General features: G+C 58.7%; 1 protein-coding gene, 2 long non-coding RNA genes and 1 other non-coding gene across 4 annotated transcripts in view; 3 read left to right on the forward strand and 1 right to left on the reverse strand.

Moving 5' to 3' along the window:
• Positions 1–773, forward strand: part of LOC103681669 — a 2270-nt gene extending 1497 nt beyond the window's left edge. Inside the window, exon 2 of the long non-coding RNA XR_573316.1 lies at positions 240–773. This is a non-coding gene — a long non-coding RNA (uncharacterized LOC103681669). The remainder of the gene's footprint in view (positions 1–239) is intronic.
• A 1271-nt stretch (positions 774–2044) lies between these two features.
• LOC121102657 lies at positions 2045–2151 on the forward strand. The gene has a single exon (XR_005834775.1). It is a non-coding gene; the product is annotated as a U6 spliceosomal RNA (small nuclear RNA).
• A 2042-nt stretch (positions 2152–4193) lies between these two features.
• LOC121102577 lies at positions 4194–10149 on the reverse strand. The gene is made up of 3 exons (XR_005834668.1): positions 10049–10149; positions 5153–5229; positions 4194–4239 (listed from the first exon to the last, which is right to left on the reverse strand). It is a non-coding gene; the product is annotated as an uncharacterized LOC121102577 (long non-coding RNA).
• Positions 9076–16542, forward strand: TLE5 (TLE family member 5, transcriptional modulator). The gene is made up of 7 exons (XM_040629638.1): positions 9076–9226; positions 10283–10380; positions 12621–12684; positions 13969–14013; positions 14585–14647; positions 15936–16010; positions 16104–16542. The coding sequence occupies exons 1-7, from the start codon at positions 9200–9202 to the stop codon at positions 16323–16325; spliced, it is 594 nt and encodes a 197-aa protein (XP_040485572.1). The 5' UTR covers positions 9076–9199; the 3' UTR covers positions 16326–16542.
• Positions 16543–16548: the final 6 nt, after the last annotated feature.

Genomic DNA, 16548 nt, shown 5'->3' on the forward strand with positions numbered 1-16548 from the left:
TCCGTGCCTGTCACCCTGCCTCTTGGCAGCCCCATCAGTGCCCCCAGCACCACCCACGCTGAATCTCCATCAACCCCGGCCCCTTCCCTGCACGCTGCCCCCCTCCGCACCCCACCACCCCCGGACCAGCTCCCCTCCGCTCTCTGGGCGCTATTCCTGCAGGCCCAGCATGTCCACTCGGCCGTGCCCGGGGCTCAGGATAGTTTAGGGGCCCGTGAACATGTTTTCATTTCCTGCAGAACCAGAGGCCAGCGATGAATACAATCATCGTGACCGTATCATCACACGTCCGCCCTGGATTATATCTGTCTACACACCGATGCCTTCACGAAACACCATCTTTAACGTTTACCGTGGAGGAAGGGACCCACAGAAGTCCTGATGCCACCCTGCGTCCTGCTCTCCTGGAAGCAGCCAGAGGAAGGTTTCGAGAGCCAAAGGGGACCGTGTTGCCCTCTAGCCGTGCCTGAAAACCTTCCGTGGCTCTGTCCCTGGCTCCCCAGCAGCCTCCAAATGAACCAGTGTCCAAGAACCTGGGTGGCCTGTCCCCTCCTCTCCCCATCTCCTCCCCTCTCCGCCCCCTTGCCCACTCCCCTCCAGCCCCTCCCGCTACCCCTGGGCCTTGGCACGAGCTGTCTCCTCCAACTGATCACTTGTCACCTAGGTAACCCCACATCACTCACTTTGGGGGAAGCCCACCCCCACCAACCTCCCGGCCCCCAGCCAAGGTCAGTTCCATTGTTATAAACTCTACTGGAAAGATGCTCCCCCCACCCCCACCGCCTCCTTCTCTCAGTTTGCCATTTGGCTCTCATTAGAGCAGCAAGGACCCCCACCCCAGCGCGGCTGACGCAGGGTCACTCTCTGGGGGGCGACCCAAGCCCGGTGGGGGGCTGAGCAGCATCTCTGGCCCCACCCCCTCCATGCCAGGAGCCCTGTCCCAGTGTGACAACCACAGAGCTCCCCAGATGTTGCCAAGCGTCCCCTGCAGGCAGAATCGCCTGGGCTGGGGGCCACCGCACTGGAGCCACAATTGGATACACGCCGGCCTCGCGGAGCTGCCCGCAGGCCTGCCATCCACCCTCCCCGCGGCTCGGGCCGGCCCATGCTACGTGCACAGGGCGCGGCGGGTCAGGCCGTTTCCAGGAGCTGACCCAGCCGGAACAGCCGAACTCAGGGGGCCCCGGCTGCGGGCCGAATCTTGCCCCCCAGATGCCCCGGTGTGGTTGCATTCGGAGGTGATTAGGAAAAGCGAGGTCACGGGGTGGGGCCCTGATCAGATAGCACCGGCAGCCTTGGGTGGGGGGCCAGCGCTGCCCACGTGCACGCGGAGGCGGAGAGGCCGTGAGCGCACAGCCGAAGGCCGCTGTCTGTGAGCCGGGGACAGAGCTCTCAGCTGACCTCCTGGGCCGTCAGCGCCTTGATTGGGGACGTTCCAGCCTCAGAACGGTGAGAAATCGGGCCTCCTGGTTTCTAAACGTCCAGGCCGCGGCGCGTGGTTGCAGGGCAGGCGGGCCTGGGCTGACCCAGCCGCCCCGCACTCTGCGTCGCGACCTCGTCCTGAGAAAGCTGATCTTCATACCGAGCAAGGCTTACTGGGCACCTACTGTGCGACAGGCTCTGTGCAGGGAACGAAAAAGCCTAAATCCCTGCCTTGTGGAGCCAGGTCCTGGTGGAGACAATAAACACACGTAGGAAAATGTGAAGATAGAGATGTTCCTATAAAGAAAAATAGAGACCGGGGAGTGAACGGATGTCAGGCTATATTAGGGAGGCCCAACGTGGCCTGCGTGAGGACGTGAGGGATAGGCCAGGTGATTTCCAGAGGAAGAGCCTCCCAGGCAGCAGGCACAGCCCATGCAAAGGCCCTGGGGCAGCACTGGGCCTGGTGTGTTGGAGGAACAGCAAAGGGGTCCGTGTGGCTGGAGCAGAAGTGAGCAAGGGGGAAGAGAGGCAGGACGGGAGGGGAGGGAGGGCATGAGGCAGGTCAGAGGGGCTTTGGGGACCGCGGGGAGAACCTTGGGTCTCACTGAAAGTACATGAGGTGCTCTCCTCGGCAGCACGCACGCTAACATTGGAGTGATGCAGAGAAGATTAGCATGGCCGCTGCGTAAGAATGTCACGAAAATTCATGAGATGTTCCACATTTTTAAAAATTTAAGCCAAAAATTATAGGTTTCTTTATTTTTCACTAAACAGGCAATTGAAATACATGGTATAATGAAATGGACAGAATAAATATTCAATTCAGTTTTCCATCCGTGAGAATCTCACAGTAAAATCATAGTCATTTTGTGAAAAGAAAAGAAAGTAATAAAACGTATGGGGGGGGGGCGCCTGGGTGGCGCAGTCGGTAAGTGTCTGCCTTCGGCTCAGAGTATGATCCCAGCGTTCTGGGATCGAGCCCCACATCAGGCTCCTCTGCTGGGAGCCTGCTTCTTCCTCTCCCACTCCCCCTGCTTGTGTTCCCTCTCTCGCTGGCTGTCTCTCTCTGTCAAATAAATAAATAAAATCTTTAAAAAAAAAAAAAAGTATGAGGGGATCCAGGGAGGGACACCACCTCATCTCTGTGTTCAAAACTCTCCCCCTGAGCCCGGTTCCCCTGCCGGAGGAGTTAAACTACGGAGGAGGGAAGAAATCATCCTGGGCCGGTGCAGTGGGATTGGAACCATCAGCGGGAACTCCCAGTTCCTAAGATGAGACAGACAGCTGAGGGACAAACGGATGACCAGTAGGTAATAGATCATAAGATAAGTGGATGATGGCGGGTAGATGATGATGGAGAGCAGATAAGATCAATATGATTGATAGACTGGGAGGTAGTTTATAGATTTAGGTGTAAATGTGTGAATGGGAGTGTGTGTGGGTATTGCTTAGCTCTGCTCACTGGAGCGTTCCAGGAACAGCAAATCTCAAATAAATAAATAGAATCTTAAAAAAAAAACCCAAAAATTAACGTCTGGCCCCCCTGCTAGGCTGTGAGGCTGGGGTCCTGTGTGGGTCACTGAGTCCCTACCTAGCATCTGGACCAGAGTCAGGCACACAGGGGGTGCCTAATAAATGCTTGTTGAGTGACTGAGCTGTGGGGATGGACACATAAATAATAGAATCCATGGGCCCCTGGGTGGCTCAGTCGGTGAAGCGTCTGCCTTCAGCTCAGGTCATGATCCCGGGGTCTTAGGATCAAGTCCCACATCAGGCTCCCTGCTCAGAACAGGGAGTCTGCTTCTCCCTCTCCCTCTGCCTCTCTCTCTGTGTGTCTCTCATGGATAAATAAATAAAAATCTTAAAAAAAAAAAGTAGAATCTATCCTTGTTCCCCCGAACCTCAGTGTCCTCATCTGGAATTTGGGGGAAAGAACCAGCGCGTCATCCGCTCGTCGCAGAAATTCCTGGACTCCTCTGGCCAGACCCCGCTGCGTGCTGGGACGCCCGGGACACAGGAGAGCCTGGATCGCTTTACTCTGACGCACTGACGGAGAGTAAACCAGGCCATATTTCAAGGTGGTTTTTTCAGAGTCATACGCGATGCTTCAGATAATAATAAAACAGGCAGACGCAATGAAGCATGGTTTGGATGTTGGTGTTTTTGTCTTCCCAGCAGACTGGTCAGAGAGGCCTCGCCGAGAATGCCAGGGAGGGCATGTCACGTGTCGCGCCCTGGCCAGCCGGACTCATGGGCCGCACTCTTTGCGCCCAGGTGTCCTGGGACAGCCGTGCGTGCAAAGTGCTTTTCTGGGTGATGCTTCCATTTATTCGTTCTGCCCTGTGTTCGTTCACCCATTCGCCACTCCACCGGCCCTTAGGGAGAGCCAGGCCCCGAGCCGGGTGCTGGGGATACGGCCAGCCGTGAGCCACACAGACCAAAATCCCTGCCTCCTGGAGCTGACATTCCCGTGGTGGAGAGAATCACAAAATCAACTCCTAACACACGTCATCTGTCAGATGCTGATGAGTCCTGGGGAGCAGAGGGAAAGTGGAGCCCTTACTGGTTTGGGGAGGGCAGGGCTGTGGCGGGGGGGAGGGGGGGAGGCAGGCAAAGTAGGGGATGCGCGCGCAGGATTGGATCCTGTTATTATTTAAAATTTTGAAACTGGGCCTGGGGGGCTCAGTCGGTGAAGCGTCTGCCGTTGGCTCAGGTCATGATCTCGGGGTCCTGGGATCGAGTCTCGCATCGGGCTCCCTCCTCAGCGGGGAGTCTGCTGCTCCCTCACCCTCTGCTGCTCCCCAGTCTCTCTCTCTGTCAAATAAATACATAAAATCTTTTAAAAAATAAATACATAAAATTTTGAAATTTTGTTCATCACGGACATTTCTTCATTAATTTCGACGGGTTCAAATATTGCCTGACGCAGGTCAAAACCGCAGAGAGGGCACTTTACGCCCACTACAATGGTTATTGTATTTTTTTTTTAAAGAGGACAACAGCAAGTGTTGGCAAAGATGGGGAGAAATGGAAACCCGCCTGCGTGGCTGGGGGTGGGGCGGGCCGAGCGCGGGGCCGCTGCAAGAAACAGGTTCACGGTTCCTCACCAATGAAAGAGAATTACCATGGTGACCCAGCAATTCTGCTTCTGCATGTATATCGGAGACAAATGAAATTATTCATCCACAGAAGGACTTATAAACAAATGTGCACAGCAGGGTTCACGGTGGCCCAAAAGTGGAAACACCCCAAGTGCCCATCGACAGATGAACACAGACACACACGGTCCCCCCGCCACGGGAGCGAGGTGCCCACAAGTGCTGCCCCGGGAACGGCCCCTGAGCCCACAATGCTCAGGGAGGGAACCAGACACAGAAGGCCCCACGGCATGGGAGTCCACGTGTGTGACACGTCCAGAACAGGCTCAGACAGGAAGAGGGCTTGTGGGGGCCCAGGGCTCGGGGGTGGGGTGGGGATGGGCAGTGACTGCTGGTAGGGACGGGGCTTCTTTTTTGGGGTGACAGAATGTTCTGGAACTAGGTAGAGATGATAATTGCACAACATGGTGAATGGATTAAATGTTTCTAATGGTGAATTTTATGTGTATATTACCACAATTAAGAAAAATAGATTGCACTAAAACAGTGTGTCTCATGCCAACGGAGATTTTCGGTGCCCCCTTAAACTTTATGCCTGAAGAAAATGCTACACTCAAAAGTGCACTTACCCTAGTCCCAGCCCTGCCGGCATTAAATAGGGTAGTCACATAGAGGCCTCATTGAGAAGGTGACCTTTAAGCCAAGCCTGGAAGGAAAGGAAAGAATTAGCCAAAATGGCATTTGGGGATGCCTAGCAGAGCAGAGGAAGTAGCCCATGCAAAGGCCCTGGGGCAGGACTGGGCCTGGTGTGTGGGAGGAACAGCAAGGAGGCCCGATTAACCCGAGCAGAGTGAGTGAGGGAGAGAGAAGAGGAGAGGAGGGTAGGGATGGGATGATGCAGTTCAAGCAGGGCCTTGGGGGCCCCGGGGAAGACATGGGCTTTTACCCCAGGGAGGTGGGAGCCCTGGAGGGTTGTGGGCAGAGGAAAGACAGGATTTGAGTCAAGTTTTTAAAGCCTGTTAGCTCTGCAAGGGGAGGGATTTTCATCATCCCTACTCAGTGCCCTAAACCTCCACTTGGAATCCTACTCGGCACATAGTAGGTGCGGTAGATACTTAGGGACGGAAGGAGGGACAGCTCCGTTTGGGGGCCGGTGGGGGGAGAGGCGCAGGGTAGGAAACTCGCACTGCCCCAAGTCACCCAGCTGGGCTATGGCAGGCCAGAGGCTCAAACCCAGAGCTGGACAGCTGAGGCCCCAGCTCCAGTGGGCCTACCAGAGGGAGGTCCCCAGCCGAGCGGGCGGTGGCCACCTGTTTCCTCCCCGCCTGTGATTAATGGCCCTGTAGCCCGTCCGTCATGCACCAGCCAGTGCTGGCTCTGCCCCGGAGGCCGTGGGGCCCAGCGCTCATTTGTAAGCAGGCTGCGAGGCTGGTCTCAGACGGTCCGATCCATGAGACAGATCCCTGCCCTGCCTTGCTCCCAGATAGGCCCTGAGAACCCCAGGCAGGGGAAGCACCAGGATGTGGGCCCAGAGTCGGGGATGGGTGGGAGCTGATGGGTGTACAGTCAGATCGTCGAACGCGCCCATCCCCCCAAATTAATTATCTAGTCAAGACTGTTCCCTCCAGGGCTGCGGCATCCTCCCTGCCTTTCCCTCACCCACCGCTCGCACCTGCAGTGGCCCAGCAAGGCCTACCCTCTCCTGAACCGTAGGGCGGGCACCCTACCCGGTCTGCTGGCCTCCCCCCTTGCCTTCCTCCATTCCGGCAACCAGCACAGCCTTCTACGTGGCGGACCCTCTATGCCGCTCTAAGCCAGGGCTTCTCAGCTGAGGACGATTTGGCCCCCAGGGACACTCAGCGACGTCTGCACACGCCTCTGCTTGTCAAGACTGGGCAGGGAGGTGCTCCTGGCATGGACCGGGTTGGGGCTGGAGATGTGGCTCCACACCCACGTGCCCAGGATGGCCCCTGGCAGAGAATGATCCAGGCCAGAATGTCAAGAGTACAGCGGCTGACTGAGAAACACTGCTCTAAAACCTCCCATGGCTCCCTAGTGCCCTCCATGTAAAACGCCAACATCTCCGTCCAGAACGCAGGGTCCTGTTTGCTCAAGCCTCCTGGCCCTCTCTGACCTACCCCACCATGCCCTACCTTCACGCCACACCTGCAGGGGCTGGGTCACACAGTGGTTAAAGGCCCAAGTACTTGACTTTACATCCTGGCTCTCCCACATTCTAGCGGTGTGATTCTGGCCAGGTCACTTCACTTCGTGGTGCCTTAATTTCCCCATCTTTCAAATGGTCATAATACCAAAGTTTAAAATCCTTAAAGCGGAGCCTGACACATGGTAAAAATATATACAGCTTGGTTGGATTGTTTTTATGCACGGTCCGAGACACAATTCTGGGCTTCTCAGCCTGCTGAAAGGCCCAGCCCTGACCCCACTGGACTGGGGAGTCTCTGGTGTCCGGCTCTGCCCCTGCCAGCCAAGCCTGGGGTCTGCTAAAATGGGAGTGTTCGGTCCCCGAATGCCTGTATACTAGATCAGGCTGACACGCAGGTGGCTTCCCTGGAGAAAGGGTGTCTGGCATGTGGCTCGTGCTGTCCCGCAGGACCTGAACTCGGTTTAGTGTTCTGTTGTCAACATCCTGAAATTCCTAAATTCCTAGTAATTTTTCAGCAAGAGACCCTGCATTTTCATTTTGCCTTGCCCAAAAGTTCTATAGCCCATCTGCATCGGGGACTCTAATATGATTTGTGGGGTCTGTGTGTTCCAGAACCCGATAGGAATACTGAAGAACTTTCCAAAAAGGTGTTCCTTTTTTCTTATAGCATCGGGACTAGGGGGACCCACATTTTCCCTACTCATCTCTGGCCCCATCCGATACTGTCTTTATTTAACACACTGATATTCTGTTCATCATGAATTTTTTTGGCATGAATTTTTATTTTAAAAAACATTATAGTAGTACTTATCTTGAAGGGTTTTGTTTTGGGGTGTTGGGGGAACAGGAAGAAGCCTTAAAGTTTGCTTATTCATCTCATACTCATCTGGCCTTTCATCTGCCCAGGAAAGGTGTCTGGGGTCCTAACTCTCCGTTTTACAGATTGGGAAAACCTAAGGCCCAAAGAAGTCATCCCCATCCAGGGAGGCGAGCTGCGTAGTTGATAATGACGGCGATGGTAATTAAGAGACTGCGTTTAGCCCTTGCTGCGTTAGCTGTGCATTACTTCACCAGCTTCTTTAGGGCCTGTTCTCCACCTGGCAGCAAGAGAGATCCTATCAAAATCGCAGTTGGGCTGGCCCTCCCTGGTCCGGGGCTCCAGCCTCCCTGCCTCCCTTGGAGTAAAAGCCCAAGTCTCCCCCACAGCCCCCAAGGCCCTGCATCGTCGGTCATGCCCCTGGCACCAGCTACAGAATTCGCTTCGCCCAACGTAGAACGAAAGAAACTGTGAGACCCCTTGTTCAAAAACTGTTAGGAATTTCCAGACCACAACATCAGGTCACAAACCCAAGCACAAGCGCTTCTGAGTGCAGGGCCCCTGTATGAACGCATGCAGCCGCTGGCCCTGCCTCCCCGCCCCGCTGCTCTGCAGTGCCAGTCTCCGTGCTGCCTCAGGGCCTTTGCACTTGCTACTCCTGCCTCTTGGCCTAAGCCACCCCCGCCCCCACCCCTAGCAGGGCTCTCTCTCACCTTCAGGTCAAGGAGGCCTCTCTGACCTTCCCCTGTTTAAAATCGCACTTCCCCGGCCCTCCCCGCTGCTTCATTTGCCCCATAGCAGTTATGCCCCGCTGACCTGCTAGGGATTTTGGCTCGTGCATTTGTCTGTCTCATGCCATTTCCACCGCGGTCCGGACTTTGTATCCCCCCCTCCCAACCCACCCCCAGGTCTTGGAGCAGGGCCTGGCACACAGTAGGCGCTCAATCAATGTGTCTTGAAGGGATGGCTCCCCTGAGGTCGGCGGGATTACCGCGGCCTCTCTACAGAAGAGGAAACCGAGGCTCGGAGAGAAAGCAGCCAGGGAGCCAAGGTTACAGAGCATGTCCCTGGCACGCGTCCAGGTCGCGCCATGACAGAGTCGGCGGTTTAGATGGGGGCGGCCGGGCCCTTTCTCTGCCAGATGGGGAAACCGAGGCCCGGCGGCGGCCCGGGCCACCCCGCCGGGAGGGGCTGCGGCCCCGGGGCGGGGCGCGCCGTGCCCAAGGTCACCGCGCCGGCCGGCAGGGGAGGCGGGCTGGGTGGGGATCCGCAGGCCTCCCCGGGCGCGCGCCCCCCTCGGCGGCGCGCACGGGGCCCGGGAAGCAGCAGCGGCGGCGGCGGCGGCGGCGGCAGCAGGTGGAGCCGGAGCCTCCGCGCAGCCGAGGCCGCGGCCACTGCCGGCGTCGCCGCCATTAGACAATAGGAGCGGCGGCCGGGCGTGCGGGGAGGCGGGCGGCGGGGAGGGGCGGGGAGGGGCGCCGGGCGCGCAGGAAGCGGGGGCCCGGCGCGCCGGGGCCGGGCGCGCGGGGAGGGGGCGCAGGAAGCGGGCGAGGCCGGGCGCGGGAGGCGGCGGCGGCGGCCCCGGGAGCTGCCGATCGGCGCCGGGACAAAGGCGCGGCCGCCCGGCGCCCCGAGCCTCCCGAGCCGGGGCGCACAGCCGGGGCGCAGCCCGCGCCCCCCGCCGCGACTGACATGATGTTTCCACAAAGCAGGCATTCGGTAAGCGGGGCCCGCCGGCCCGGCGCCCCCCCACCCCCAGGTCCGGGCCCGGTATCCCCCTAGGTCCGCGCGGGGCACCCCCCAGTTCTCATGCGGGCCGTTCCTCCCCACCCCCGCCCAAGTCCCGGGCCCGCGCACCTCCCCCAGGTCGGCGCCTGGCACCCCAGTTCCCAGCCGGGCCATCCCCCCCGCACCCCCGCCAGCTCCCTGCTCGGCGCCTCCCCCAACTCCTGGGCCCGGTCCCCTCCAGCTCCGGGCCCAGCGCTACTCCGCCGCCCCCACCACCCGGGCTCCCCCCACCCCCCGTAGGTCCCGGTCCTTCTTCCAGCTCCCGACCCGGATTCGCCCCCTAGTTCCCAGGCCCGGTCCTCTCCAGCTCCCGGCCCGGATTCCCCCTCCCCCAGCCCCTGGGGCATGCTTCCCCCCCCCCTCACAACCCAGCCAGGCCAGGCCTCAGGCGGCCTTGGCCTCGGGCCTGGGGCACCCCGGGAGCCCCACCGGGCATCTCGAGCACCGGGGCTGGTTTTGGGGCCTGGGAGTGAGGGCAGATCCAAGGCGCACCCCTCCCGGAAGAGCGCGGCCGGAAAGAAGGGTGCTGGGAATCTGTGGTGGAGGGCCCCCCCGGATAATTTCGGGCGCTGGGAGAGGGCCCTTCCCCAAGGGGAGTTTGCAGGGAGGCCTTGCGCCCCCACCAACTTGGGGAGGAGGACTCTAGGACGCCTTCTCCCCCCTCGCAGAGGCCGTTGGGGCTCTCGGATGTGCACCCCCCGGCGCTTTGGAGGGGCGGTAGAGGGCGCACGCTGCCCCCCACCAAGGGCTGACCTTAAAACGCACCCCCACAGCCTGGGGGTGGCGGGGAACGAGGCGGCTCCGGGCGCACCCACCCCCTCGCCTTCCCCCAGGAGAGGCGGGGGCAGGAAGCTAAGGCGGGGGCCACGCCAGGGGCTGTAAACACGGGCCCGGGAAGTGGGGGGCGCTGCAGCTGCGCCGGCCGGCCCCTGCCTCGGGGGTCGCTCCGCCCCGCCTGGCCCTAACCGGGCCGCCCCCTCCCAACAGGGCTCGTCTCACCTACCCCAGCAACTCAAATTCACCACCTCCGACTCCTGCGACCGCATCAAAGACGAGTTTCAGCTGCTGCAGGCTCAGTACCACAGGTGAGCTGGGCCACAGGCCCTGCAGGGGGGATGGTGGAGGCCCCCCCAGGCCTGGAGGGAAGGTTGTGGCCACTGCTACATACATATATTTGAAAGAATGTGGGTAGAGAGCGTCCTGTTATGTGATAGGCGCTGTCGTGAGCACTTTTCTAATATTAAACTCATGTAGACTTCAAGACAGCCCATTTCACAGGTAAGAACACTGAGGCTCAAAAAGTTAAATTATTTGCCCAGAGACTCGGCTATCTGTGTGGCTTCAGAATCCCTCTCCCCACCCCCCACCCCAATCCCCCTTGGATAAAAGACCTCCCAAGAAGTTGGGGGATGGACCCTCCACCCCACCCCCACCCCCAGAAGAAAACATTCTGTAGCCTGTTGTATCTCTTTCTGCTTAGTTTTGGAGAAGGAGTTTCTGGCGTCCTAACATTCTCCGAGGAGGCGGCTCTTCCTCCAGAATTTAACGTTCTGACCTTGTAAAGGGCTTGCCACGTGCAGGATCTAAGGGGAAGGACCTGGTACTGTCTTCATCTCACAGTTAAAGAAATTCAAGCCCAGAGAGGTTAGAGATTTTCTGGGGATGCACAGCAGAGAAGTGGCAAACTGAGATTTGCTGCCAATCTCTGGTTGAAGAATGCAGATTCTCAAGGCTCTGTTACGGAGTGGGGGGGCTTTGCCTGGGAATGAGAAGGGAGTCCTTGGTCACGGTGACAAATCCCAGCAGGGCCTTGGGCCCTCTTCGGATCTTGGTTTGCCCACATAAAAGTGTTCCAAGGAGGATCCCGGGTTTTCTCCAAGAAGAAAGAGAAATAACGATATATAGATATATAGATAAATCTCAAAAATCTCACCTTCTGGGGGTACTTTCCATGCTCCCCATGTGCTAAATACTGAACCGACATCTCTTGCTCAATCTTTCCATTGTCCTGTTGTTGTGCCCATTTTTCAGGCAAGGAAACTGAGGCACAGGCCGTTGAAAGGCAGGCCCCAGGAACTTTGTTCTGGCCTCCCAATTGTTTAGGGACTTGGCTTGGCAGGCCTGGCTACAGTGAGGGGTCCTGCCACATTGGGGGTGCACACAAGATTCGCCAGACCTTCAAGAAGGGCCAGAAATAAATTCAGAGTTTGGGGTGAAATTGCCTGATTGTTTTTTGTTTTTTAAAATGGTATCAACAAATAGCGTTTTTAAAGAAAATGAGAGAAAACAAACTCCTGGGGGCCATTGCAACACAAATTGTGGCTCATCTCTGAATCTGGGCGTACAAGGCACAGTCAGTTTGGTGGGAAACACCAGGCCCCTGGGAGGATGTAAGATCAAACATGTATTGGGTGCTTACTGTATACCAGACACTGTTCCAGAGGTTTTTCTTGTGTTAATCCATTTCCTTCTCACCACCCCACCCTGGGAGGTTGGTACTTAGCGATGCAGAGACCCAGGCCCAGAGAGGTAGAGGGTTTGCCTAGAGTCACACAGCATCAAGGGGGCAGGGCTAACTTTGAATCCCGTGCCTCTGGCTTGAGTCTGTGCTATCAGCTTTCTAGGTCTTTCTCTGCCCTCACTGGGGGCAGGGGTGGGTGGGCTTTGAGAAATGCCCTAAGTTCACCCCTGCTGGGAGAGCCTGAGAGAGGCCAGCGGCTCACCATCTCTCTTACCCAACAGTGGAACTTTTACCCCCTAGTGAAATCAAGGCTACAAGAGGGTCTGGGCCCCCTTGGAGATTCCTTGGTGAGCCCAACCCAGAGCCCTGCCAGCCAGCCCTCCACCCTCCACCCTCTCTGCCCTTTTGTGGTTTCTATTCCTTCCTCCCTGGCTGGATAGTTTTCCCCAGTGATTAGGACTGTGGCCTCAGAAGCCAGCTGTTCTGGCTGTGTGACCTTGAGCCAGTTACTCAGCCTCTCTGGGCATCCATTGCGTCATCGGCGAAAGGAGAGTGACACTAATATTACTGATCTCATCGAGTCTCTGGACAGGGAGAAGTTTCTTGGAGTCTCTGGCTGACCCAGTGTCCACGTGTTTGCTCCAACTTTTGTTATCTGTGTTATTACCCATTACTTTCTCTGCCACCAGATCTACAAGGCCGATTTCATGATGCTCGTTTTACACTTAGGGAGCCTGAGCCCCCCCACCACATCTTCACAGAGGAGGGCGTCCTCCTCCCCCACCAAAGTTCTGCCCCCCGCCCCCCAGCACAACAGGGGTCCTCAGCCCAGCCCCTGGTCCCTCTCCCCTTGCTCTTTTTCAGCCTGAAGCTGGAATGCGACAAGCTGGCGAGCGAGAAGTCCGAGATGCAGCGTCATTATGTGATGGTAAGCTGGCCTCCGGTCGTGCAGGGCAGGGGAGGGGGACCCCAGACCCTCCTCCGGCCCTGGCAGCTGCCTGAACCCCGGCCACCTCCTGTGGGATGGACGAGGATTCAGGGTCTGCTCTCCATTCAGCTGGCCCCTGGGGCCTGGCTGAGGCCGCTTCGCTGGCCTGGCTGCCGGCCCAGGCAGTGGCCCAGGTGCCAAACCACCGGGTTGCCGCGCGGGCCTGCCAGGTCCCCCGGCTGTCCTTGGCAGCCGTGGAGGCCCCGCTGTGAAAGCCAACGCCAGGAACTGACTGGGGGAGCCAGGAACTGACTGGGGGAGCGGCCGGATCCCTCCCTGCCCCCACGGTTCGGACATCCCAGCCGTTAACCCCTCCTTGCCCAAGCTGCAGAAGGAGGACTCCTGGAGGGGGGGGGGTGTCCTCTGGCAGGAAGCTGACATCCTTTGAGGCTGGAGGGAGGGAAGGGGTGACACCGCCTTCTTTGCTTGATATCCGAGACCCTGCCTCTTCGAGAAGCACTTGCTGGGATCCATACCCACCAGGTGGCAGCTTCTACATCAAAAAGCCCTTGCCTCGGTCAGCCCAGAGCCCAGCCCCGCAGGCTGCTGGGGGGAGGCAGAGCCAGCCACCGGCACCCTCCTGGCCCTAGAGGGCTGGGGCTGGTGCAGAGTGATCTGGGAAGGGGGATTCTGGGGGCACACTGCCTGAGGAAGGCTGCATGGAGAATGGGGCATTGCAGCTAGGGTGTTGAAGAATGAGTAGGAGCTTGCTGGGCAGAGGAGAAGAAACCACGGAGTCCTGGGAATGAACTTGGCTTCCCCTGCCACCCCAGGGATGATGGGAGCCACGAGGGGCTTTAGAGGAAGGGAGGAGGCAGGGTCAAATCTGGGGCGTGAGGGGGGCTACTGACCCCAGAGCCAGACCCAGCAGGCTTTGTTTATCCTGATTATTTATACCCAGGAAGGCAAACTTCCCTGGTGTCTGGGGCCACCCGCAGACAAGACACATAAAGATAAAAGATTAGGAGTCCTGGAATGTATGTGTGTTGGAGAGGGGGCTGGATAATTATTCCAGAAACCAGGGGAGCCAGGCCTGGCTGAGGCCCTGAAATTCCCCCAGCTCCCCGCAAGCAGCCCCACCAGGTGCCCGGGCTCCTACTCCCAGTGTGGGCGCCTCCCACCTGCCCTCACGCCCCACCCCCATGGCCGAGTATGTCTCTCTCCCTCTGTCACCACCCCCACCCTTTGCCCACCCCCATTTCTCTCTGTCTGCCCACCACACAGTACTACGAGATGTCCTACGGCTTGAACATCGAGATGCACAAGCAGGTACGCCGTCCCCCCTTCCACACCCCAGACAGGTGGGCCCAGCCCCTTGGCCACCGGCCTCCACACCCGGGCCTGGACCTTCCAAGCCCCTCCCCCTGTTCTCTCTCAGGCCTCTCTGGAGGTTTATCTCCCTGAGGGGAGGGGCAGAGACCTCCCCCCAGCCTACCCCCCACCCTGTCGACTCCCCTTTCTGACAGTGGGGGTGGGTGGCGTGCCAGCACACTGTGAACCCCCGGATTGCCCCTCACCCCTCTGGCCTTGCTTTGGCCATCTGTGCCCTGACGAGGCCGATAGCAGGGATGTCATAAAAATAATGATGTTGGCGGCCCGGTCCCCCGCGCCGGGCGTCATCTTCCCAGGGCCACCCAGGCCCCCCCCCCCCGTTAGCTGCGGGGCTGAGAGCCAGCCTCAGATCCCACCGTGGCTGCTGACCGGGTGCCCGTAGGCTCGACATGTTGATCTGACCCTGGGCCGAGTTGGCCTCCTCTTAGGTAGAAACTCGCGGGCCTCTTGGGGCTGGTCTGCACCTGCCCCCGCCGCCTGCGATGGGCTGAAGCCGCCTGTGTTCCAGGCTGAAATCGTCAAGAGGCTGAATGGGATTTGTGCCCAGGTCCTACCCTACCTTTCCCAAGAGGTGAGTGGCGTCCCCAGGGCGGCAGGGAGAAGGAGGTAGTTGGACCATGAACTTGTCCCAGGGCCTGCCCCCCCCAACCGCTGTGGCCCTCCGGGGCAGCTGTGCTGGGTGCCCAGGGCACACACCTGCCCTCTCTGGACCTCCCAGACACAGAAGAAGCCCCAGGTTGGAGAAGCCCCAGGGGTGCAGGGCGGTGGAGGGAGGGGCCTCACCCTGCTGTGGAATTCCCAGCCTGAGTGAGTCATTTCATGGGGAAAAATGTCAGATATGCCAAAGGCTGCACCAAGACTTTTTTTTTCCTTTCTTGTGTCTGTCTTTTACGCTTCTGAGATTTGTTGCCTGGCCCTGTGGGCCACTCGAGGCCAGAAACCAGAGGGTGTCTGTATGGGGAGGGCACTCAGCACATGTATGCAGACAGACAGACAGGCGCAGATGTACACAGGGACCTGTGGACACATGCACCCTGGGGAGCCAGGCGCTGAGCTCTTGTTTTGCTTTTCGGGATTTTAAGACTCTTTCTGTGAGGCCCACTCCACATTCCCCGCCACTGCCATTCCTGCTCCCTGCCAGGTTTCCTGTCAGTAATTCATCATTTCCTCTTTAGTCCCTGATTTTATCTTGGGGCCTTTGGGTGACCTGCACGCTCAGGGACCATTCCAGAAGGACACTATGAAAACCCTAGAGAAGGGGGTTCTTGGGGCCCTGAAGACCTAGACTTGTGCTTTCCTTTCATGACACGGGCTTCCTGGTAGGCAGGGCAAAAAGGGGGGATTGGCAGATTCTAGCATCTGATGGCAGGAGAGATGAACTCGTAGGGAGGGCTGGGGTGGGGGGCGGCAGATTGCCCCTGGAGGGATTGCCCTGAACCTAGACTCCTACTGCAGCACTGCCAGAATCCCCTGGGCCTTCCCCAGCTGTAGGGGAGGAGCTTAGATTAGCAGATCTCAGAGCACAGTCTGCAAGCTCTTAGGATCAAGACTTCCCTGTACAGTTGGCCAGGTTGTGCACTGGCCATTTACTTCTTTGCACATGGCATTGAATAGGTCATGATCCGGGGTTTCTCTCAGACTCACCCAATGGTGTTTTAAGTATCTGGCACCAACCCCTTTGGGTCTTCTATGAAGCACCATTTATTCCCATTTTCCAGAGGAAGAGACTGAGGCTTGGTGAACAGAAGCAGCTGGAGGGAGGGGTTTTCTGGTGGGGTGGAAAGCCATGGTAGGGGGTGCCTTGCCACGGAGGTCAGGGCATACAGCACCCACCCCTCTCTGTACCCACCCCCTTCCAGCACCAGCAGCAGGTCTTGGGAGCCATCGAGAGGGCCAAGCAGGTCACCGCCCCTGAGCTGAACTCCATCATCCGAGTACGTCTGGGTGTCGGGCGGGCTGGCAGGGGGCGGGCGGGGGCTGGTGGGGGGCCCAAGGCAGCTCACAACCTCCTCCCGTTGGCCCTGCAGCAGCAGCTCCAAGCCCATCAGCTGTCCCAGCTGCAGGCTCTGGCCCTGCCTCTGACCCCACTGCCCGTGGGGCTGCAGCCGCCTTCGCTGCCCGCGGTCAGCGCCGGCACCGGCCTCCTCTCTCTGTCTGCGCTGGGCTCCCAGGCCCACCTCTCCAAGGAAGACAAGAATGGGCACGATGGTGACACCCACCAGGAGGATGACGGCGAGAAGTCGGATTAGCGGGCGGCCGGGATGGGGAGGGTGGGGGGACAGAGGGGAGACAGACACGGAGAGAGAGGAATGTTTAGTGCAAGACACAGCCTAGCTCGGGATTGGCTGAACCTGGTAGTATTTATGGTAGCTGCCTGCTGGGGTCCTAGCCCTGCCTGTGCGCCACCCCTAGCTTCACTCACACCCCCAGCTCCCGGCCTCCCTCCTCCTCCTCCTCCTCCTCCTCCTCCTC

This window comes from Ursus maritimus, unplaced genomic scaffold, assembly GCF_017311325.1.
Source record: "Ursus maritimus isolate PB19 unplaced genomic scaffold, ASM1731132v1 scaffold_14, whole genome shotgun sequence".
In the NCBI taxonomy this organism is placed as follows: domain Eukaryota; kingdom Metazoa; phylum Chordata; class Mammalia; order Carnivora; family Ursidae; genus Ursus; species Ursus maritimus.